General features: G+C 40.2%; 1 protein-coding gene across 2 annotated transcripts; it reads left to right on the top strand.

The window, feature by feature from the left end:
- The first annotated feature begins 483 nt into the window (after positions 1–483).
- Positions 484–22060, top strand: LOC143561863 (putative WD repeat-containing protein C2A9.03). Of its 2 annotated transcripts, XM_077049836.1 has the most exons (9): positions 484–644; positions 1464–1631; positions 1761–1847; positions 3492–3626; positions 20154–20264; positions 20338–20429; positions 20527–20632; positions 21045–21131; positions 21216–22056. In XM_077049836.1, the coding sequence occupies exons 1-9, from the start codon at positions 501–503 to the stop codon at positions 21627–21629; spliced, it is 1344 nt and encodes a 447-aa protein (XP_076905951.1). In that variant the 5' UTR covers positions 484–500; the 3' UTR covers positions 21630–22056. The 2 variants fall into 2 exon arrangements, with proteins under 2 accessions (XP_076905951.1, XP_076905952.1); XM_077049837.1 differs by lacking the exons at positions 484–644; positions 1464–1631; positions 1761–1847 and adding an exon at positions 2495–2999 and having other exon boundaries at positions 21216–22060.
- The last annotated feature ends 2610 nt before the right edge of the window (positions 22061–24670 follow it).

Raw genomic sequence — 24670 nt, 5'->3', positions numbered from 1 at the left:
GTCACCGTCAAGTAATATATTATTCGCCAATAGATAATCCATCCGTCGATAAAATCAATATCTGTTGTTCTACAACATTTAGACACGTACCCGGGTCCTATTGAGGGTCAATTCCACAAGTCACACTCACGGACCCACACGCCATTTACCATTCTCGGTATGGGACCCACTCACCCAACCCAGCTTCCTTTATAATTATGGCCCACTCATGGACTCTAACAAGTTCCAGACTCTTCCTTTCACGCCGATCAACTTTTCCGTTACTTTCGCCGGAGTTTTCATTACCGATCTCATACTGTTAGGTAACTCGTTCGTTATCTACGTGTCTGAGTACTCAATTTTACAGTGAGTTTGAATAATTAGTTAATTTATGTTTGTTAGGTTTTGATTTTTCTTTTATTAGCTTCGTTTGACGGTCGATAGATTATGATTATTATTACGTGTATTTGAAAAGGTGAATTTAAGTATTGTTTAAAGGTGAGGTAATAATTGTAGGACGTATGGCTCAGTTGCAGAATCAAGAGCTTGAGTATATGATTGATAACGAATATTATGATATGAACGACTTTACTGCTGATAATCAATCACCTACAAGTTTTCCTGCTGACTCCATGGATTCCGATTTTGAGGACGATTTTGAGCAGGTATCATGGTTTTCGCGTGTCTATATATATACCTATATAAAGTAGAATATTCTCTTGGATCTTTGATATATAAAAGCATCTACGCAACGCTAGGCTAGCGGTGTTGTTCAACGAATCGAGTTTCGAATTTGAAATAGATTCGACAAATTCAATTCGAATTCTAAATAGCCAATTCGAAATTCGATTCGAGTTTCGAGGCGAGCGTCGTCACCGTTCTAGCCACGAGGCGCGTGCCATCACCATACTAGACAGGCGAGCACCGTCAGAGTACTGGACATGAGGCGAGCGCCGTCACCGTACTAGACATGAGGCGAGCGCCGTCACCGTACTAGCCACGAGGCGAGCGCCTTCACCGTACTAGCCACGAGGCGAGCGCCTTCACCATAGGCACGCACTATCACGTTACTAGACACGAGGCGCGCGCCATCACATTAATAGACACGAGGCGCGCGCCATCACGGCAGTACATGAGGCGTGGTCTTTGTACACAACCATATATAAAACCAGAACTCGCATCTCCCTCATTTCTCTTGCATATCAACCTTTATATCAAGTAAACATTTCATAATTCATAATTACTTTATTCAATTTGTTGTTTTTACATATGAGCCTCATAAAAACCCAAATCTTAAACCAATCTAGAAGTACACGAGATGGCTCCACTTTTAGGGCCAGGCTTGGATCTTCATTTAGGAGTTTGTAATGTTTAAAATTATTTTGTTTAGATTAATTTTATGGTTTCATTTATTGAGATTGGTGGTCTTTATCACATGCAGCTTGTTTTTTTTGATAATTTAGCAATGCCTTTTTATTTGTTAGAGCAAGCCGAAAACCGACACATCAGCTGAAGAAGCTAAAAATGGCAAAGATATACAAGGAATCCCTTGGGAAAGACTCAATTTTACAAGAGAAAAGTACCGTGAAACAAGATTGAAGCAATACAAAAATTATGAGAACCTCCCACACTCCCGTGAAGATTTAGAAAAGGTCGGTTTTGATTCAGTGTTGAAGATTTTAATTGGTTTAGGGTTTTCCCTATTGTTATTCTTTGTTTAAATTACAGTTTCTTGTTATTCTTTATATTGTGTTTTATGTTTAGTGTGATATTGTTGACAGGAATGCAAGAAAGTAGACAAAGGCCACACGTTCTATGATTTTCAGTTCAATACAAGGATTGTCAAACCGACGGTCGTGCATTTTCAGGTATAAACTTTCACTTACATGTTTGTAGTTGTGTGTTTTATAGTTAATCTGTTGTCCACTATTTATGGGTCTTTATGTCATCCTTATATGTTTGCATCACCATTATGCATAAATTCTATTTATTTTCGATTTTTTTTCTTGTTTTTTGTGGGTCCACAAGTTACTTGTGATTAATGTATATGCAATGAGTATTATAGTCGTTTTTAGTGGGCAATCTCTACATTGCACAACGCACTAGGATGTGAATGTGACATTATATATCTTCTAATTTTTTGTATGTAGATGATAATATAGATTACTTCTTAATCTGACTAATTAGCATAGGTTATTGTTTATGATGCCAGCTACTGTTCTTAGATGGGGCTTATTTATTGATCTGCACAACAACTTGCTATTTACATTAGCTTGTTAATAGAAACTTAATGGCCTATATAGTTCACTTCATTTTAAGAAAATGATCACGGGCCTAAAAATATGCTTAGAAATGAGATCAATTTTTTTAAACACTTGACAGTAAAGAACTTGCTTTTGGTTTTCATTTGGATTGTTATAGTTTCAGCCCGGCTCATCTGAGCCGGGTCTTGTATTTACTAAATCTTTTTGTGCAGATTAAAAATAAGTGCCCCTATGTCTTTACTCAATACTCATGAGGGTTTTAAATAAAATCACGGGCCGTGCAATCCTGAAATTGTTTCCCAACAGCTTACAGTTTCTTTTGCTATGTTGGAAGCATTGGGGAGGTAAAACTTGGCTTTTTGAGATATAAGTTTCGTTCAACTCACAAATGCATTAATGGTTCATATTTGGAAGCTTTTATCGATTGAATTCACCATCTGCTAACAAAGATTTGGATGCAGATATGGATCCATAAGGGTGTTATAATCTATTAAAAAACATTATTTTTCAAAATGGTGTTATCACGCTCTCAAGATTAATATAACCTTGGTTAGACGGGGATATAGTTACGTCAACTACATTCACAATGATGGGTTGGTTTAGTTTTGTAATGAGCTTTTGTTTTCGTCTATATTGTTTTTAAGTTTATAACTATATATGCATGTTTGGCACACTACATTATTTTTTATTTCAGCTATAGTTTGCAGGGTGCCATTTATATGAAGCAGCATGTGGATTATGGCAGCTCTTAATATGGTATGGCAGGGACATATAATCTAACACTTATGAAAATCTTGTCTCATGTAGACAGGTTTTTCATTTGAACAGTACTCTAGTTAATTTTTCATTGATCGGTTTGAACATTATTATTATGCATATTATTTCTTAGCATAGATTCTAGTCTTATTATTAATTTCTTATATACAAATTCTTTTGTGTGGTTAATTCTTGATGGTATTGTGCATGTTTTAATCCTTCATTCTCTCTTAGCATGTGATTTTTTGCAAGTAGTACCTTGTGAGTGACTGTATATTGTTAATTATAATTGTTACTAGTTATTATTATTAGGGTTTAGTATTGTTTAGCTTACTGGCTCAATATAAGCATGTCTAGGGTTCCTGGTTTCTTTCTTATATTGTAATAGTAAAATCAGATGTGTTTTTCAGCTGCATCTGTGTAACCAATGTTATTTGATGATTAATGATTTTGCTGATGTACAACCTAATCACCTTTTGTTCATTCTTCCAGCTAAGAAATCTTTTATGGGCAACCTCAAAACATGATGTGTACCTAATGCAAAACTACTCGGTTATGCATTGGTCTTCGCTTCTCAAAAGGGGAAAAGAAGTACTTAATGTTGCTTTGCCTGTCGTGCCTACTTTGGTAAGTAATTTCTCATCAATCATTATATCTGTAAGTCCCCCCGGGGCGTCGGCGATCGATACGAGATCCGCACGAGGTCTAGGAGTGCAGAATCCTGCTAGACTCGTTTATGGTGTACGACGAATAACACAAACACGTACACGATCAAATACACAAACAAATACTAGAACGAGATAAACAAATCTGCAGATTCATATATAAAATAATCACGTTACATACCGTAACAAAAACAGAAAACACGACCGACCCGAGGTGAGCTCTACCTCGGGTCGTCTCACACGACTCTAGTCTCTTACTCTCTCTCAATAAACAAGCTGCTCAAACACACACTGATTTCTTGATCCCTAAAACTAAACAAGACACAACTATATATAGACAAACATTCACGGGCCTGGGCTTCAGTAGGCGAAGTAGTGCTAACTTCGCCTAAGGCGAAGTTGTGATAACTTCGCCTAAGGCGAAGTTGTGATAACTTCGCCTAAGGCAGAAGTTGTTACAACTTCGCCGTTGGCGAAGTTGTTCTAACTTCGCCTAAGGCGAAGTTGTGCTAACTTCGCCTGTGGCGTTCCGCTGGTCAGAATTGCATAGCGACGGTCACAAAATGCACCAACAGTCTCCCCTTTGACCGTTGCTCTCAATTCTAACAAACACGAAAGATCATCTGTTACAAAACATGCACCAACAGACTCCCTCTTAACTGATGATCTTCTGTTTGCAGTCAACCAGCCATGTCAGAAACAGTCCTGTAGCTTCACAAATCTACCAATCACCCAGCGTCTTCCATATCAGATCTCCCCTTCAGTGTAAGCTTCTCCGACTATAATGATTGAGGTCTTTGTAATGCATGCATCCTCGTGCCAATAGATCATCTCAACCAATCACGTGAGTCCATCTGACTTCACCAACACATGAAGTTGGGCTTCCTCCACAACTTCACCAACTCGTCGGCATACGATAAGGTTTAATCTTCAACTACTTAACATCAAGTGATCAATTTCATCACAAAACCACCCTGACAGAATCTAACACACGACCATTAAAAAATCCGAAGCATCTTCAATCACCAGGGATAACGATCAGGAACATAAACACTTTAATTCCCGGTTAAATCCAACTTGTTCCAGAATCTTCACTCTAATAAATAAGCATCACGTTTCAGGATCCAATTCTCGAACGCCTTGAAAATAACATAAAAAATAGGCTCTGACCGCAATCCAGTAATGACGAAAAACCTTCAGTTCAATTTGACTTTCTTCGGTTGGTCACCACGAACAACAATTTCCTTTCCCACAAACACCCGAATATGTGTCACTATCCAGTTACAAACAATAACCCATTCACAACCTCAACTCCAAATCAGAGTTGACACGTATTTGTTCACACGTAAAACCAAAAGATAACAAGATCACTCGTTGACGGAACATCTTCGGTTTCACAATAATCGTGTACACCCGGCCATACAGACGAAAACTCCAATTTTTTTTTTTTTTTTTTTTTTTTTTTTTTTTAACTTCACCTGGCTGCTAACTTCGCTTGGCCATAACTTCGCCTGGCCATAACCTCACAATCGAGCCGATGGCTCTGATACCAATTGTTAGTCCCCCCGGGGAGTGAAATCCCGAACCTCACAATCGAGCCGATGGCTCTGATACCAATTGTAGGCTCCTGGACGGATCGTACACGGGATGTCGCTATCTGCGCAGGTGCGGAATACCTGCGTAGTTAGATACGAGTGCATTTTGTGACCGTCGCCATCTCCTGGACGTTTCCTGCTGGACGGGAGCTTTTTAAGACAAAAGTCACAAAATGCGGGATGTCGTAAGAAGTCACAGGAGTTATCACAAGTTTGATATAAGGTCTACTGCACCTGAGACCCACAGCCACATCAGGCGGCAGCACCCCATGCTGTACCAGCTGCGCCTGTTGTATCTACTGGTGTTTCTGCTGCTGTGCCAGCTGCTGAATCTCCTGCTGTGCCTACTACTGAAGAAGTAGATCTTGATGCTGCTTTTAGCGGCCATGGATTGTTTGATATGGATGTCTCAGGTTCTCAAGTCATGGAGGTTACTAGAGCAGTTACTTCGGTAGCTGACTCCGATCTTGACGAAACATTTGCTGAAGCGAGACGACTGATGGTGTCTCGGGAGAGAACGACTGGAAAGAGGCCGAGAACTGTTGACGAGGATGATGAGGAAGTTGATGAAGAGGAAGCAGTTCAACTTGTGCTCAGACGTTCACGAAGAGAACGGACAGGTATGGGTTCGGGAGCTGGAGAATCTTCAAGGTTGGTACGTTTTGCTCCACCTGCCTTGTCTGGTATGTCTCTTATTCCTTCTACAGCACAGGTTACTGCCGTCGAGACGTCGGCCCCAGCAGTTGTGTCTCTACCACCCCAATCGCTTACTCCACCGGTGGTAGTTGCACGATTTGTTGAGTCGACCGTCACTACTACTGCAGGGTTACCAAGTGTACCACCTGCGGTCACTTCTGCTGCTGATGTCCCGCCAACTCCAACGCCTACTTCAGATTCCGAAAGGATTACATCGCTAGAGAGGATTGTTGATGTACAGTAAAAGACCATTGAACGCCTAGTGGAATCCAATCGACTACAAGCAGCCCTCCTGGTTGAACACGGGAAAGTAATAGATGCCTTCAAGGCATTCTTGGCATCTCAGGGGGAGAAGACTTGTAGGGGAGATGAGTTGAGGACAAAACGGAGAGAAGATTAAGACGATGATCCCAATGCACCGGAAGGTGCAGGTGGTGAGCTGCCAAGAACCTCTCAGGCTCTTGGGGCTTCCACAGCTGAGGGGGAGTCTGCAAGCGCAGCCGGTGACGACGTGGTAGATGTTAATGATGATGCTGATGTTGAAGATGTTATAGACGCATTGAAAAAGCTGGATGAGGATGATGATGAGTTTATGATTGAAGAAGATGTGCTGCCGGTTGATGAGATTGAGAAGATCGGTGAGCAAATTACTGTTGAAAACGTGATAGAACAAGGGGAGATTGTAGATGACTCCGTGGAACACGAGATTCCGGAGGTTGAGAGACCAGAGATGGGTGATAAGACTGTTGAGGAAGATACTGAATGGGAGGAACAACCGAATTGGAAGGTTGTGCTCACTGGTTCATAAAGACGAAGAAGCCGGCGATCCCTAAAATGTTTAAAAAGAGTTACAATATTAAGGGATACGCAGAAGCAAAGAAAGGTATTATCTGCTGGATATATGATGAGCAGCTGCGGCTCTTCGTGATCAAAAGATACGATGGAATTCAGTACTTCAGGAGAACGTTGAGATCTTTAAACACACTGCCTGAATGTGAGGTAAAAGATTTAGCCAGATTGGGATTGATAAACCGAAGTGAAGACAACATGGCTAGAATCATCGGGAAGATAGTGTGGAAGGAGTGTATTAAGGAGAAGAAGTTTGAGCTGATGAGACCACAAAAGGGGAAACTTGTCGAAGACAAGGATAGGAGTCTGAGAGTTGATGGAAAACCTTGGATGGTTATGAAATATAAACCAATCCGGTGCCTTAAAGAAGTACCGATGAAGCTCATGCCCAAGGACGTGCTCAAAGACCTAAAATGGTGGTTTGTGGACTGTGAGACAGCTGAAGCGGTTATGGAAGATGATGATGAACAAGAAGTGCTTAGGGTTTACGACCCGATGCATCTTGTTAATCTATCGCAGGCTGATCTGAAGGTGCTCAACGAGAAGAAGATCTTCTACATTCCTGCTTGGAAGGACCAAGCTAGGAAATATCAACGGGTGGTGTCGGTGTGTGTTAGAGAGAGATCACACGCGTAGAGATGCAAGATTACAAGACTCAAGATTTGAAGATCAAGATATGAAGCTACTGCAAAGGGGGAGTCTGTTGGTACATGTGTGTCAGTAGTTCATAGTCTAACGTTTGTAATCGAGTCTGTAATGTAATTATGTTTTTGATTATGTTTATGTTTTTGTAACAAGCGAAGTTGTCAACAAGTTCGCTCAGGCGAACTTGTTGAACAAGCGAAGTTAAAGACAACTTCGCCTCAGGCGAAGTTGTCGTGTCTATTTAAACTGTTCGCTGTAACAGTTTAAGGTGTGTGTTAGGGTTTCGTTTCAGTGGTTCAGTTCGAGTGTTACGTGTTTACAAGTCAGTCTGTAATAGTGACCTAGTGTCACGTGTTCGAGTTATCAATATAACGTGTTCGTTCATTGCTCGTGTGTTTGATTTATAAGTATTCTGCACTCGTATCTAACTACGCAGGGATTCCGCACCTGCGTAGATAGCGACATCCCGTGTACGATCCGTCCAGGAGCCTACAAGCCCATTCTTGACAATGAAGTTCATCTTCCGAAGATGAATATGTCCCATTCTCCTGTGCCACAACTCTGATTCTGATTCGCTTGCTTTTGTCATTAAACAAGATTCTCCGGTGGCCATTTTAGTAGACCTCATGTCCATCACAAGATTCTGTGATGGACAGACTCGAAGCTTCCTGTGATGTTCTAACTATATCCAGAACATATTGAGTATTCCGCACCTGCGCAGATAGCGACATCACAAAATGCACCTCGTGCCTTATAAAGTCACGAGCAATGAACGAACACGTTATATTGATAACTCGTATCTATCACAGGTGCAGTAGACCTTATATCACAGGAACCTTAAACTTGTGCCTATAGCATGCACAGTGTAAACTGAGTTGCACCTGCGCAGATAGCGACATCCCTGGACGGACACAAACTGAGCTTGCTACTTATGAGGTCTACTTATCGCATTTTGTATCTATCACAGGTGCAGTAGACCTTATATCACAGGAACCTTAAACTTGTGCCTATAGCATGCACAGTGTAAACAGAGTTGCACCTGCGCAGATAGCGACATCACAAAATGCACCGCTGGCTCTGATACCAATTGTAGGCTCCTGGACGGATCGTACACGGGATGTCGCTATCTCCTGGACGTTTTCTACACCCGCGTGAAATCCCGAACCTCACAATCGAGCCGATGGCTCTGATACCAATTGTAGGCTCCTGGACGGATCGTACACGGGATGTCGCTATCTGCGCAGGTGCGGAATCCCTGCGTAGTTAGATACGAGTGCAGAATACTTATAAATCAAACACACGAGCAATGAACGAACACGTTATATTGATAACTCGAACACGTGACACTAGGTCACTATTACAGACTGACTTGTAAACACGTAACACTCGAACTGAACCGCTGAAACGAAACCCTAACCAACACCTTAAACTGTTACAGCGAACAGTTTAAATAGACACGACAACTTCGCCTCAGGCGAAGTTGTCTTTAACTTCGCTTGTTCAACAAGTTCGCCTGAGCGAACTTGTTGACAACTTCGCTTGTTACAAAAACATAAACATAATCAAAAACATAATTACATTACAGACTCGATTACAAACGTTAGATTATGAACTACTGACACACATGTACCAACAGACTCCCCCTTGGCAGTAGCTTCATATCTTGATCTTCAAATTTTGAGTCTTGTAATCTTGCATCTCTACGCGTGTGCTCCCTCTCTAACACACACCGACACCACCCGTTGATATTTCCTAGCTTGGTCCTTCCAAGCAGGAATGTAGAAGATCATCTTCTCGTTGAGCACCTTCAGATCAGCCTGCGATAGATTAACAAGATGCATCGGGTCGTAAACCCTAAGCACTTCTTGTTCATCCTCATCTTCCATAACCGCTTCAGCTGTCTCACAGTCCACAAACCACCATTTTAGGTCTTTGAGCACGTCCTTGGGCATGAGCTTCATCGGTACTTCTTTAAGGCACCGGATCGGTTTATATTTCATAACCATCCAAGGTTTTCCATCAACCCTCAGACCCCTATCCTTGTCTTCGACAAGTTTCCCCTTTTGTGGTCTCATCAGCTCAAACTTCTTCTCCTTAATACACTCCTTCCACACTATCTTCCCGATGATTCTAGCCATGTTGTCTTCACTTCGGTTTATCAATCCCAATCTGGCTAAATCTTTTACCTCACATTCAGGCAGTGTGTTTAAAGATCTCAACGTTCTCCTGAAGTACTGAATTCCATCGTATCTTTTGATCACGAAGAGCCGCAGCTGCTCATCATATATCCAGCAGATAATACCTTTCTTTGCTTCTGCGTATCCCTTAATATTGTAACTCTTTTTAAACATTTTAGGGATCGCCGGCTTCTTCGTCTTTATGAACCAGTGAGCACAACCTTCCTTCCAATTCGGTTGTTCCTCCCATTCAGTATCTTCCTCAACAGTCTTATCACCCATCTCTGGTCTCTCAACCTCCGGAATCTCGTGTTCCACGGAGTCATCTACAATCTCCCCTTGCTCTATCACGTTTTCAACAGTAATTTGCTCACTGATCTTCTCAATCTCATCAACCGGCAGCACATCTTCTTCAATCATAAACTCATCATCATCCTCATCCAGCTCTTTCAACGCGTCTATAACATCTTCAACATCAGCATCATCATTAACATCTACCACGTCGTCTCCGGCTGCGCTTGCAGACTCCCCCTCAGCTGTGGAAGCCCCAAGAGCCTGAGAGGTTCTTGGCAGCTCACCACCTGCACCTTCCGGTGCATTGGGATCATCGTCTTGATCTTCTCTCCGTTTTGTCCTCAACTCATCTCCCCTACAAGTCTTCTCCCCCTGAGATGCCAAGAATGCCTTGAAGGCATCTATTACTTTCCCGTGTTCAACCAGGAGGGCTGCTTGTAGTCGATTGGATTCCACTAGGCGTTCAATGGTTTTTTACTGTACATCAACAATCCTCTCTAGCGATGTAATCCTTTCGGAATCTGAAGTAGGCATTGGAGTTGGCGGGACATCAGCAGCAGAAATGACCGCAGGTGGTACACTTGGTAACCCTGCAGTAGTAGTGACGGTCGACTCAACAAATCGTGCAACTACCACCGGTGGAGTAAGCGATTGGGGTGGTAGAGACACAACTGCTGGGGCCGACGTCTCGACGGCAGTAACCTGTGCTGTAGAAGGAATAAGAGACATACCAGACAAGGCAGGTGGAGCAAAACGTACCAGCCTTGAAGATTTTCCAGCTCCCGAACCCATACCTGTCCGTTCTCTTCGTGAACGTCTGAGCACAAGTTGAACTGCTTCTTCTTCATCAACTTCCTCATCATTCTCTTCAACAGTTCTCGGCCTCTTTCCAGTCGTTCTCTCCCGAGACACCATCAGTCGTCTCGCTTCAGCAAATGTTTCGTCAAGATCGGAGTCAGCTAATTAACTGCTCTAGTAACCTCCATGACTTGAGAACCTGAGACATCCATATCAAACAATCCATGGCCGCTAAAAGCAGCATCAAGATCTACTTCTTCAGTAGTAGGCACAGCAGGAGATTCAGCAGCTGGCACAGCAGCAGAAACACCAGTAGATACAACAGGCGCAGCTGGTACAGCATGGGGGTGCTGCCGCCTGATGTGGCTGTGGGTCTCTGAACTCGTCCCTTCCTGCAGGAACATACCCCGGGTTGATAAGATACCCGAACAGTGGAGTATGCCTGGGACGCAGCTCAGGCTTGCTACGTGTGCTCGAAGTCCGACACTGAGCGAAGATACGTTTCGTCACACATTCGACGTATCTTATAGGGCGTCTCTGCGGTAGCGACGGAGCGACATGATTGAGGATCATCTGTAAGAACCGAGGATACATAGTAAATCGCTCGCGCGCCACAGCCCTCCTCTGACGATCAATCTCGTAAAATATCAGCTGACTAAATGAATATCGTCGGTTGTAAGTCACGGCAATCATGGCTGACTGCATTGTCGCGCCCATCCCATCCGTTCCTGCCTTCCTCCCAGACATGCATACAATCAATACATGCATTAGGAAGCGCCACTGATCCAGTAAAAAACCTTTCCTCCTCTGTGTATCCCCCAACGGACCCGAATAACCCATCCTCAGATACGCCCCATCACGAAAAGGAGCTACAAACTCCGTTGGGTCATCCCTTGTCTCTTCTCCAAACTGCAAAGCCAACCGTATATCTTCAGAAGAAAACTGTATAGCATGACCATTTACGGTTGCTCGCATCACCGGGGGCTCAGGCCTGCAATCATAATATACCGTCTGCCAAAAGTCTTCTATGTTAGGCAGTGAAATGGGCAGGGTATTTGTGATCGCATGAAAGATCCTTGAGCGCTGGAGAAACGTGATTATCTCCCTGTAGTCTTCCACACCCCTTGCGTCTGGATCTAACGTGATGTACTGGTTATGGGCCGGAAAGAACTGTCTTTGATCATCACCGTCATCACCACCAGCACCGCCAACAGCAGCCATATCTGTACAAAACAAAACAAGTTAGAGAACGGTTAAGCAACTCACAAGTTCGCTTTGTACCACGAGCGAAGTTGTGATTAAACCTGTACAGGCGAACTTAAAGGTGAGGCGAAGTTGGGAACAACTTCGCTTCATCTGTAAGTTCGTCTAAAACCTGTTAAGTGAATTGATATAGGCGAAGTTGATGATAACTTCGCCTTATCACAACATCGCCTCGGGCGAACTTGAGTTCAAGGCGAAGTTACGGATAACTTCGCCACAGGCGAAATTAAGCTTCAGGCGAAGTTGTGGATAACTTCGCCTAAACCCTAACTTCGCCTGAATCTGAAACGGCGACTGTTCAGATTCAAAGGGTCTAGATCCGATGTTTTCGGACGATTTGAAGATCCAGGAGTGAAGAACAACACATATTAATGGATTTAGGACGAAAAGTTCGTCCATGAACACATATCACAAGGTTGAAAAACTAGGTTTAGAAGGTCCGACGACCCGAGGTCTCGAACCGGGTGAAAACTATAAAGAACGAGTATGTTTGTGAAAGATATCGACACCACATACCGTCAATGAATAACAGAAACTGGAATCAAAGATCGAAAACGGAAATAACTCTAGTTCGCCGGAATTTTTGTAAATTCGCCGGAAAAAGTTGAAAATAATGATATTGTTCCAGTTTTAAAATCCTTATATATGGTCAGTGTTGGTCAGGCGAAGTTACGCTTAACTTCGCTTAGGCGAAGTTAAGCACAAGTTCGCCTAATTCAACAACTTCGCCCGAAATTTCCAAAATTACACCTTAAAGTTTGAAGAATTTTGCAATTAACATTGGAAACTTCCAAAAAGAGTTAACCAAAAAATGATCATGTCCAAGTAACCAGTTATAAGATAATACAACTACAAAAATAGAAAAACTTATAAGAATTTAACGAAATAAGGGATCAAATTTCAGTCTAGTCAGGGAACACTACGTTTTAGAAAAGATCCTAACAGGAATCATACTAACTACGTGACTATCACTTGGATCCGTGTTTAGCTGTATTATGACATAGAGAAACAGGTTGTAGGCATGTAAATAACTTAAATGGTTTTCATCGTTTCTGTGATACGGATTAAGGTTCAGTTAAACTCAAAATTTAAGTGGGCAACAACTCAGAGATAATGATGCCTTCTATCTATTCTCAAAGCGTATTTGGCTATACCCAAGTCATCCCGAATTGACTTCGACCCATAGTGTCTGATTAACTTGTAGATACTCGTTGTCTGCTTCCCGTTCTCTTCTTACTCCAGAATTGAGAAGTCTTGATTGTTACAATGACTCATAACTACTGAAAAATATACTTGTATATATATATATATATATATATATATATATATATATATATATATATATATTTTTAACTATACATACTTATAGACTTCGGAGTACTAAACCACTGCAAGTCCGGAATCTGGATCACTGCAGTGTCTTGAAATGCTTTCATTACGGGAATCAGAACACTCACGGGCTCGTGTATGACTGGGTAGTCGCTTTTCTGCCTATCATTCGGAAAGATATGTATGAAGACATTCAAAACTCTTAAGGAGTTTCCACGTAAAATCGAGTAATTTAAGTTAATATCACATACACTTTTACGCACCATAAAAATTACCATGACATACAATGACTGTTCTAAAGCCTTTTAAGCTTAATAACTTCACTAGTTAAGCACACACAATCAGTATATATATCATTTTCCAAGGTTGGATCAATTTTCTGTTAAACAAGCAAAGAACTTCTTACGAAGTATTAGACTTGAAAAGTAATTTCATTTCCCGCAAAAAAAAATTTGATTTCAATCGCCCCGATCACTTCAAAGTCTTCAGGTAAACGGCAATCCTGAAGATCCAATTGACCAACTGGACCGACCACATACAAGTATGTGTCCTTCTCACTAAGAATGACCGACTAATTTTCAGCAACTGAAAGAACACACGTCATAACTGCCCCGGTCACTTTCAGTCTTCTGGTTAATGGCGATCCTCATTCTCTAAGTCGAAACGAGGACCAATACATATCCGAGGATATGTCCATCAAACTGAGGTAACCGACTAATTTTAAGCAACAATGACATTTTTTTTTTTTAATAAACACAAAGACATGGTTACTCGGGATTGATCCTCTTTCAAAACCATTTTCCAGCAAGTAGTCTGATAACGTTGAATACCAGGCACGAGGTGTCTGATGTAACCCATACAACGCCTTGCTCAACCTGTATACGTGATCAGGAAGGTCTGGGTTAGGAAAACCCGGAGGTTGCTCAACATACACAACCTCATCAACTTTCCCATTTAAGAACGCGCTCTTCACATCCAACTGAAATACCTTCATCTTTTTAAAAGAAGCAAATGCCAGAAACAATCTAATCGCCTCCAACCGGGCTACAGGAGCGAACACCTCATTGTAATCAATACCCTCTTGCTGATTAAAACCTTTAACAACCAGCCTTGCCTTATTTCTTATGATAATCCCCTTATCATCTCTCTTGCATTTGAACACCCATTTTGTGCCTATAGCATGCACATTCTTTGGTTTTTCAACAAAAGTCCAAACTTCCATCTTCTCGAATTGAGCCAACTCTTCTTGCATGGCCTCGACCCACGAGCTGTCCTTAAGAGCCATTTGATAATTTTTCGGTTCAATCTGGCTAATAAAGCAGGAGTACAAACATTCGTTCAGTACACCCGTTTCCTTAATGCTTGTATAAACACAGGTGTGCTCATTCAAGCTACTTCTGGTTTGTACACTGGAGGACACATCACCTATAATATTCTCCAATGGGTGATCTTTGTGAATTCTCGTGGTCGGAACAGCACCGACATGCAAATTATCTTCCAAATTTGAAGAGATCTCATCAATGGTTGTTTCTGGCTGAGAGTGAAATGGATTGATAAACTCATCTTCAGGTAAGGCAGCAGGGGTACCAAAGGTGTTTGATGTGGAAGGTTGAGATTTATCAATCAGCTGTCGTTGCAATAGATTCTCTTCCTCATCAAGTATCATCTTCGTCACAGCTCTTTCGTCTTCTTCAGAAATTTCCAAATTAGGTACGTTAAACGACTTAAAAAGCTTAACATAGTCGAAAAGCTCAGCAGGTCCATTGCTTGGTTTTGGCGATTGGTAACTAGTAATGTCGGTGTTACAAACCACCTCCACCTTGCAAGTCGAAGTATTGAAGACCCGTCTGTTGGGAGTCCCAACTACATAACCGACTAAGATTCCTTCATCGGCTACTTCACCAAATTTCGAATTAGTCTTCAAAATCGAACAAGGAGACCCAAATGGTTCAAGACCACACAAGTTGGGCTTCCTTCCATGCATAAGCTCGTAACAAGTTTTTCCAAGTCTCTTAACGGTTAACACCCTATTCAGAACATAGCAGGCTGTAGCAACTGCTTCAGCCCAGAACATCACAGGAAGCTTCGAGTCTGCCAGCATAGTTCTGGCTCCTTCAATTAACGTTCGGTTCTTCCTTTCAGCCACTCCATTCTGTTGCGGAGTATACGGAGCGCTGTATTGATGTTCAATTCCTTTCTGAAGACAGAAGATTTCCATTTCAAAGTTCTTGAACTCTGTCCCATTGTCACTTCTGATGTATTTAACTGATTTACTCATGACGTTCTCAACTTTTGTAATTAGATTCTTCACCATTTGAGCCGTCTCATCTTTCGTTTTCAGAAAATATACCCACGAATATCGCGAGTAGTCATCAGTGATCACCAAGCAGTAAGAGGTACCTCCTAGACTTTTTACATTCACGGGACCGAAGAGATCCATATGAAGTATTTCTAGAGTACCGGCAATAGAGTTAATCTTCTTGGTGAGATGGGATTTCTTGTGTTGCTTTCCCTTCTTGCATGCTATACATTTGTCTTCAAAGTTAAAACTTTTTAAGGGAACGCCCATCACAAGCCCATTCTTGACAATGAAGTTCATCTTCCGAAGATGAATATGTCCCATTCTCCTGTGCCACAACTCTGATTCTGATTCGCTTGCTTTTGTCATTAAACAAGATTCTCCGGTGGCCATTTCAGTAGACCTCATGTCCATCACATATGTATTCGTTTCACGTGGAGCTTTCATTACTATCCATTCGTCTGGTATCTGAAAACCAGGCTTCAATACTATCGCTTCATTCTTCGTAAAATGGACAGTGTAATCTTTATCACAAATCTGCGACACACTCAGCAGATTGTGCTTCAATTCCTCCACAAAATTCACATTCTCAAGTGTCATCCTTCCATTTGACACTGTTCCTCTACCAATAATCCTTCCTCCGCTCTCACCAGCAAAACTAACTCTTGCACCCTGAACAGGTTTTAAGTCTTGCAACAAGTGTTTGTTGCCCGTCATGTGCCGGGAACAGCCGCTATCTACAATCCAAAGACTGTTGGCAGCCCTGTTCAACTGTTCCTGCACAATAAAACAAAGAGTTAGAATCTTGGGACCCAAGACCAATTGGTCTTGGATCGATACGTCCCGTACCCTGGCTTTCTCAAGTTAGCATCAGGATAATTCCTGTAAGTCCTGTTAGGAAATCTCCTTGCAGATTGAGTGTAATGCCTCCCAAACCTATATGAATTGAAAGTGTTATATCTTGTGGTTTGGTTGAAAAACTGAGGTTTGTTTTTATAAAAACTTGAATTAGTTACATTTTGGCACTTTGAAAAGTTTTCATTTTTAGCAGTAACAAAATGACGCTTATCCTCAGTTTTATTTGGCCTCACACCTCTGAATCTCGGCTTCAGAGGGCAATCTGCAACTAGATGTCCTAATTTGTTACATCTAAAGCAACACCGACTCTCCTTTTTCTTGTCAAATGTTGGTTTGGATGTAGAGGCAGTGTTACCAGCCGTTCGTCTCACATAAGGTGGGACGTACGGATTGAGTGGAGAACTCGTTTTAGAAATTTTATTTTTATCTCCATCGGTGGGTAACCCTACCTTCTCTTTTGTCTGACCAGATTCAGACAACTTATCCGATTCCGATGAGACAGGACTCGAGACAGAAACTTTCACATTTGTAACAGGCGAACTCGTTTCGCCACAGCTAACACTTGGTTCTATATTTGTAACCTTGATGGGAGTTGTCTGAGTAACCTCGAAATCAACAGATTTCTGAACACTCGGATTATAAGTATAGTTGTGGTTAAAGGGTGGTGGAACCTCGTGATAACCGATTCCTCCCCTATTTGCAGAGGTACCTTGATCACTCACGAGGTGATCAAGGATGGCCGAGGAATTCCTGAACTGCTCAAGTTTGCGGTTCAGTTCCACCACCTTCACCTGGTGGTCAGCAATCTGTTTATCCCGATCAGCAATCAATTTAGTTTTTTCTTCTAAAACTTCATAACTAAGATCAATTATTTCAATTTTCTCAGCAAGTTTAGTTTTTAAGCTTTGAATGTCTTTTTCACATGCTTTTATTTTAATTTTATAACTGTTTTCTCTTGCTTTCGTAAAATGGTGATCTTCTTTAATAGTTTTAAAATCAGCATCTAAACGGACGTACTGATCAGTTATTGTTGTTAGTTGCTCAGATAAATTCTCACAATTAGTACAAATATTCTTATTACTTACCTCGGAGCGACTGTCCTTGTCATCTGCCATGAAAGCTGTTTCTTCTTCAGTAGCTTTCTCATTTCCATCAACCTTCTCACATTCTTCAACTTCAGCCTCAGCCATGTTCGCTTGCTCACCAGATTCATTTGAATGCAGGTTCCAGTTGTACTCACCTGCTTCTCTGGTCAACATGGCATTAATCTCTCTATTAACTCCAGAGTGTTGTGTAGGCCGACCTTGTCCACGTTCAACTCTTTCATTTCTGCATTCTTTGGCAAAGTGCCCGTATTGCTGACAATTATAGCACCTTACCTTTAGATTTGTCGAATCCAGGCCTACCACCAACAAACTTTCTCCCAGTTTTATTCATAAACCGTTTTACTCGCCTCACAATCATTGCCATTTGCCATTGCAAATCCATCTCCTCCAGATCATCAGCATCGATCTGGTCATAGTCCTCATCCAGAACAGCAGGGTCCACAATCTTCCCCTGGATGTAGTTTTCGTAGGATGCAATAAATGAGGCATAGACTGCAAACTGCTCTTCAGCAGATTTTACACTCATAGGCATCTTGGAATAATTTTTGCTTGAGGCATTTGTAGAGAAACCACTTGTGGATGCTTGAGGCTTTGAAGTACGTGATCCTCCTGCAACGAAACAGACATCACCATTCGAGTTTACAGAAACGTTTCCTTCATGAGAAGAGTCAGAACCTGACTCCCCTTTTGAGTAATAAGCAGCTGTTTCAGGCCTCGAACTTGAGCCTGAGTTAACCTTTGCACCATACATACCAGGGTCTTGTATCTGATCTGTTGGTGTTTCTTTTCGAACCATATTAAGCTCATAAGTTCTGAGCTTGTTTACTGCCGTTTCCAGATCATAATTAGGAAAGTCTCTGTCTTCCCTCATAAGAACGGTGTACATTTCCCACTTCGGTGGGAGAGCATCGAGAAGCTTTTCAACGATCTCTTCTTCTCGGTAAGCAATCGAGTAATTGCTAAGCTCTGTCATTAGATGATAGTATCTGGTGATAATATCATCCAGTGATTCGTTTTTCAAAAATTTGAAGACGGAGAACTGAGTCTTCAAAAGTTTAATCTTTGATGCACGGATACCCACGTTCCCCTCGAATCTATTTTCAAGAGCATCCCAAAGCTCTCTCGCAGAAGTGTACTTTCGGAACGTATGGAGAACCTCTTGAGGAAGTGCCATTGTTATAGCAGCATGGGCCTTGCTCTCGGCCTCATACATTTTCTTTTCTTCGTCCTCCATTTTGCTATACTTAACCACATCACGACCTTCGTATTGCATAGTTGGAGGGATATATCTATCCTGGATGCACACCCACATTTTTGCATCCTGATATTTAATGTATTGGATGAATCTGTCCTTCCATGCCACGAAGTCAGTTCCTTTCATCAACCTCGGGGCCTTAGTGGCTGACCACGCTTCTATTTCCATCTTGACCAAATCGGAGATGTTAATTGACGACATCTTTGCGAAAACACGAAAACCCGAAAATTTTAAAAAAAATCTTCCAAACAGCACAGTAGGCGAAGTTAAGAATAACTTCGCTGAAAGTTAACTTCGCTGGAAAGTGTAACTTCGCTGGGTCTTAAATTCGCTTGACTGGGCGAAGTTAAAAATAACTTCGCTTAGAATGAGCGAACTTAGGAGGTAAGCGAACTTGGGAGGTAAGCGAAGTTGAGGATAACTTCGCTGAGGCGAACTTATGAGGTAGGCGAAGTTGTGGTTAACTTCGCTTAATCCTTATATCTTCGCCGAAACCCTACTTCCAGTGACGGCAACTTCGCCTGAAGAACGGTAACTTCGCCCGATGAACAAGGAAACTGTTCAGATCTGATTTCGTCAATCTAGCAGTTTCCGATCGATGTAATGGCTTGAAAATGACTGTCAAACACGAGTATAACACAATCCCAATAAAAACACGTCCCGCGAATAGGTCAAACGAGACGTTTTCTACACCCGCGTGAAATCCCGAACCTCACAATCGAGCCGATGGCTCTGACACCAATTGTAGGCTCCTGGACGGATCGTACACGGGATGTCGCTATCTGCGCAGGTGCGGAATCCCTGCGTAGTTAGATACGAGTGCAGAATACTTATAAATCAAACACACGAGCAATGAACGAACACGTTATATTGATAACTCGAACACGTGACACTAGGTCACTATTACAGACTGACTTGTAAACACGTAACACTCGAACTGAACCGCTGAAACGAAACCCTAACCAACACCTTAAATTGTTACAGCGAACAGTTTAAATAGACACGACAACTTCGCCTCAGGCGAAGTTGTCTTTAACTTCGCTTGTTCAACAAGTTCGCCTGAGCGAACTTGTTGACAACTTCGCTTGTTACAAAAACATAAACATAATCAAAAACATAATTACATTACAGACTCGATTACAAACGTTAGACTATGAACTACTGACACACATGTACCAACAATATCAATAATTAAAGTGACTGTTAAAATATGACTTACAAAGAGTGTATTATTAGTATAATAGTTATAATATGTTTATGCATTTTACACGTTTCTGATTTGTCTTTTAATCTGGTTGACCTGTAACCCGGTACTCCACATACAGAAATATCCCGGATCTTTTTCTCGTTCGCTGTCGCGAGTGCAAGTAAGCACTATGGCTGTTAAGGACAACTTAATGGTTGCTGGTGGTTTTCATGGTGAACTTATCTGCAAGGTAGATTATTTTCTTTTAAAAATTTTTAATCTTATTATTTCCATTTTCTAACTACTTATACATGTATAAACAGTATATAAACAAACCTGGAGTCTCCTTCGCCACAAAAATTGCAACCGAGGAAAATGCCATAACTAACTCAGTTGACATATCTTACAGTCCAAGGTTCGTCTTACATTTCTGATTTTGTAAATTTCATATCTACATAATATATTTGGGAAACTTCTTCATCGTTTTGTCTTGCTGATTGCTTCATTTGCAGCGGGTCAATGAGAGTTATGACAGCTAACAATGATGCACTCATAAGGGTTTTTGATGCCGACTATTTTAAATGCATCGATAACATTTCATTTCCATGGTCTGTTAATGTAAGTATCATTTTATTCAAATATTGCTATTTATTAGAGTTAATTACATACATAAATGGTCCATGTGGGTTCACAAAAATAGCATGTTGTGGGTCTAGTTCATTACATAAATAGTTTCTATCCTTTGCTATTGTAACATACTTCGGGTCTTAACACTAATTGTATAAATAACTTTTGTTTTTCTAATTTGTTTTTCGACCGTTTGGCAACCAAATTTTTTTTTTTCATAAGTTATGTTTTTCTTAAATTTGTTAGAGTCTATTTAGAGCCGAAACTTATTTCAAAGTTAGACCCAAATCTGTTAGTTTTGCCAAACCTTACGGTTCATTTACGTAATTAACTCCTATTATTATTATCATCGTAATAATATTTTACTTCAATGTTGTAATTTTCACGGTTATGTTATATGTAGGATACGTCTGTTAGCCCTGATGGTAAATTATTGGCGGTCCTTGGTGACAGCACCGAATGTTTGCTCACCGATGCTCAATCGGGAAAAGTAAGTGACTTCCACTTTCCCATTATTATTTTCATTTCTTGAAAAAACCAAATAAAATTTAAAAAACATGTTTTCATCATACAGGAAGTTAATAAATTGAAAGGGCATTTAGACTACTCGTTTGCGTCTGCATGGCATCCAAATGGGCAAATTATAGCAACAGGGAACCAAGACACAACATGTCGATTATGGGATATAAGGAACCCTTCAAAATCGTTAACCGTACTCAAGGGTCAAATGGGTGCTATTCGAGCCATACGGTTCAGCTCAGATGGTCAATACATGGCCATGGCTGAACCAGCAGACTTTGTTCACTTATTCGACTTGCAAACGGGTTATGAGTCGGGCCAGGAAATTGATGTGTTTGGAGAAATAGGTGGGATTTCGTTTAGCCCGGATGGTGAAGCGTTGTTTGTTGGGATATCGGATCGGACTTATGGTAGTGTCTTGGAGTTTAACCGAAGACACCATAACCGCTACTTGGAGGTGTTGTTTTAGTCAACTCGGTCTGGCTAGGCTGGTCGGGCCAGTGGTAAGTTGATGTGATTAGCTTTTGTATAGTTATGAAGTTGGTTTGTAGTTGAAGTTATAGCATCGGGTATTTTATCGATGGAGTTGTGAATCCTACTTGTTTGAAAATTGGAGTGAAAAGAGGCATTTGTATGAATTTGGTGCAAGCACGAGCTCAAGTTTTAAACGAGCCGAGATTGAGCTATGGTGGATGTTTAATTAAGAATCATCAGGTTTAAGAAGTTCGAGTAGTGAAGTGTATGAACGGTATAAACACATGTATGTTGTGCTTATAGCGAGAAAGAGAGATGGTTATGTGATTATATCAGTTTAAACTGTTTCCGTGTATGTGTATATTGTTTCTCTTTAGACTTTAGCTAAAACATGGTTTTTGATAATTAACGAAACTCATTTGTGTGTACATGTATTATTTCTCCGGGTGTCTTGTTATAATTTTATGTTTTTAGTTGGACGATTTACGTGTATCGCTGTATGGTTGTATCCTAGTCTATGTGTTGTGCTATTGGCCTCTAACAAGTCTTATGATCTTAAAACTTTTCGTATCAACATTTCTTACGATTTTTTACCTCTTTATGTGAGCATAAAAACTAGAAGGAATACTTTTTTCTAAACGATAAGTTGTAATTGGTTGATGTTTGATAAAATGATATTCTCGTTGACGATGGAAGTTTACTCATTTGCGCAACGTCTGAGCCGGGTGACAAGCAAAATTAGAATTGAGCTGGGTGACAAGCAAAATTAGAATTAAAAACAAACATCGCACGTATTTTAGTCAAATCATAATTTGCAAATGAATACAAAAGGTCAAAATCAATGAGTTGTGTTTGCTAATGCAAATAAATAAATGATGTTGACAAAATTATTTATAGATTTTGTTTTTGCGAATACTAAATTACACCATGATCATTCATGATATTTGAGACTTCAATAACTTTTAAGAAAATTACTAAAGATTCCAGCTAAAGTGTTGCATGTTTGACCCACCGATATAACTTTTAAGGTTACACCTCAACAATTGTACTCTCAACAAAAGGTTGAGACGTTTCGCCTCAATCGTTAGGATGCTTCAACTTCTATGTAAAAGAATCACATGGTTTGTTTTAGATACGATTTTGATCAATTTGTTTTTAACATGAAAGTACATCTCGTTCTTGCATAACACCTTCTATTTTATCCTGCTATTGATTTCGTACACAAACAAAATATGTACACTACGTAGAAAGCTATCTAAGTGAAATTGAATACGAAACATACACCACTTGTGTTATAATGTTAAATAACTTAGACTAAATCCATAAATCTCAAAGCTAAAATGAACCTAAAGTTCACATTTTATAAAGTATATATAAATTTATATGTATATATCAGTTTTTGTGTTAAAGTTATTTCCTTGTTAGCTTATTTATAAAAATATAATATTTTTCAAACACAACATTAAAAAGACGGGCAAACTCAATCATGCAAGAAACAACACATGAACCAAAAATAGGAAAGTTGACATTTTTAAATGTTTTAAAATAATTAATTACTAAACTTTTGTATCGTGAGCAAGAAGGATGATATAACGTAAAAACAATTGCTGTAAAACATATCATAAGATTTTATTTCTATTTTTAATCATGAAATGGCAATTTGCCATGTGACGCTACTTGAAATTATAGAGTTAATTCAACGAAAAGTATAGTTTGTGAACAATATTTGAGAAAATACGTGAACTTATTGTTACAAACTATTTTTTTATTATTATTATTATTTTTGAACGGCCAACTAAGTAACGCCGGGTACTTCGTACGTGGCCCCCATTGGCTAAAGGTAGCCCGAGCCGGCCACTAGTCCGGACGGACGGAGCCTCTAGCGGTCCACCTGTTGAGGGATTCACCGGATAAAACCCGACCCACACGCCCGCCAAACGGCACGACAGCGAGAAGCCGGTAAAACCGGGTGAGATCAGGACCCTGGCAAGCCAGGGCCATCTCTCATATCTCTCTTATAAATTGGTGGTAGTGAGGTTTAAACCCCCTACCTCTCACTAGTAAAGTGAATGCTCTACCATTGAGCCACATCCAATTTATATTGTTACAAACTATTAGACTATTTAAAATATACCTAGATATATCTAAATATACCTAGATAAAATATGTTATATAAATTAATTAATAATAATTATTATTATATATCGGAACACAAATTCCTCAGCTACAAATTAGAACATAATTACATCTAAAGTAAAAAAATATACAGAGAATATAATTTATAGCTTGTATCATCTTACATTCTTCATCCTTAATGTTTTAAAATCACTCTAGTCATCCTTTGCGTTTCATTTTTTTATCCTTTAAGGTAAACTCTGTTAGTTTTTTAAGTTAATTCAGGACATATGATTAACATGTAAGGATAAGCTAGCTTTTTTACCCATTTCCTATAATTTTTTTTGTTTAACCTAAAATCAAAATAATTATGGTATGAATTGATAGGTGTCTGTATTGAATAACGGGTAAAGTTAAAATACAAAAAGAGACAAAAGTGAAAAGTGTGAGAAGGATTTGTGATCACACAAAAAACCTCTTGAAAATAAATTCAAAAAAATAAATAAAAAATCATAAATCAAAATATAGATAAAAAAACGAAAGAAATTAAAAAAACTAAAATGTTTCCGTCATCATTCTCGTTAAAAAAATACAAACAAAATGACGAAAAGACACAATGACGAAAATGAACAAAATACACAATTATAACTAAAAAAAGACACAATAGATCGCAAAATATAACACAATGTCGAACAAAATATAATACAATGTTGAGTAATATAACACAATATAAAGAAAAAAAGACACAATGTCAAGGAAAAAAGACACAATCAATGACGAAAATAAACACAAAACACAATGATAAACAAAAACACAATGACTTTTTTCACTTACCATTGTTTTTTTTAATGAGAACGAGATAGGAAGTAGAAACATTTTTGTGTGTTTTAAAAACCGGTTCAAACCGGCCGGTTGAACCGG

This window comes from Bidens hawaiensis, unplaced genomic scaffold (assembly GCF_021521415.1).
Source record: "Bidens hawaiensis isolate Kalapana, Puna unplaced genomic scaffold, B.hawaiensis_p1.1 tig00020828_1, whole genome shotgun sequence".
NCBI classification, from domain to species: domain Eukaryota; kingdom Viridiplantae; phylum Streptophyta; class Magnoliopsida; order Asterales; family Asteraceae; genus Bidens; species Bidens hawaiensis.
Note: the sequence above shows the minus strand (reverse complement) of the source record. Positions and strands in the feature narration are given on the sequence as shown.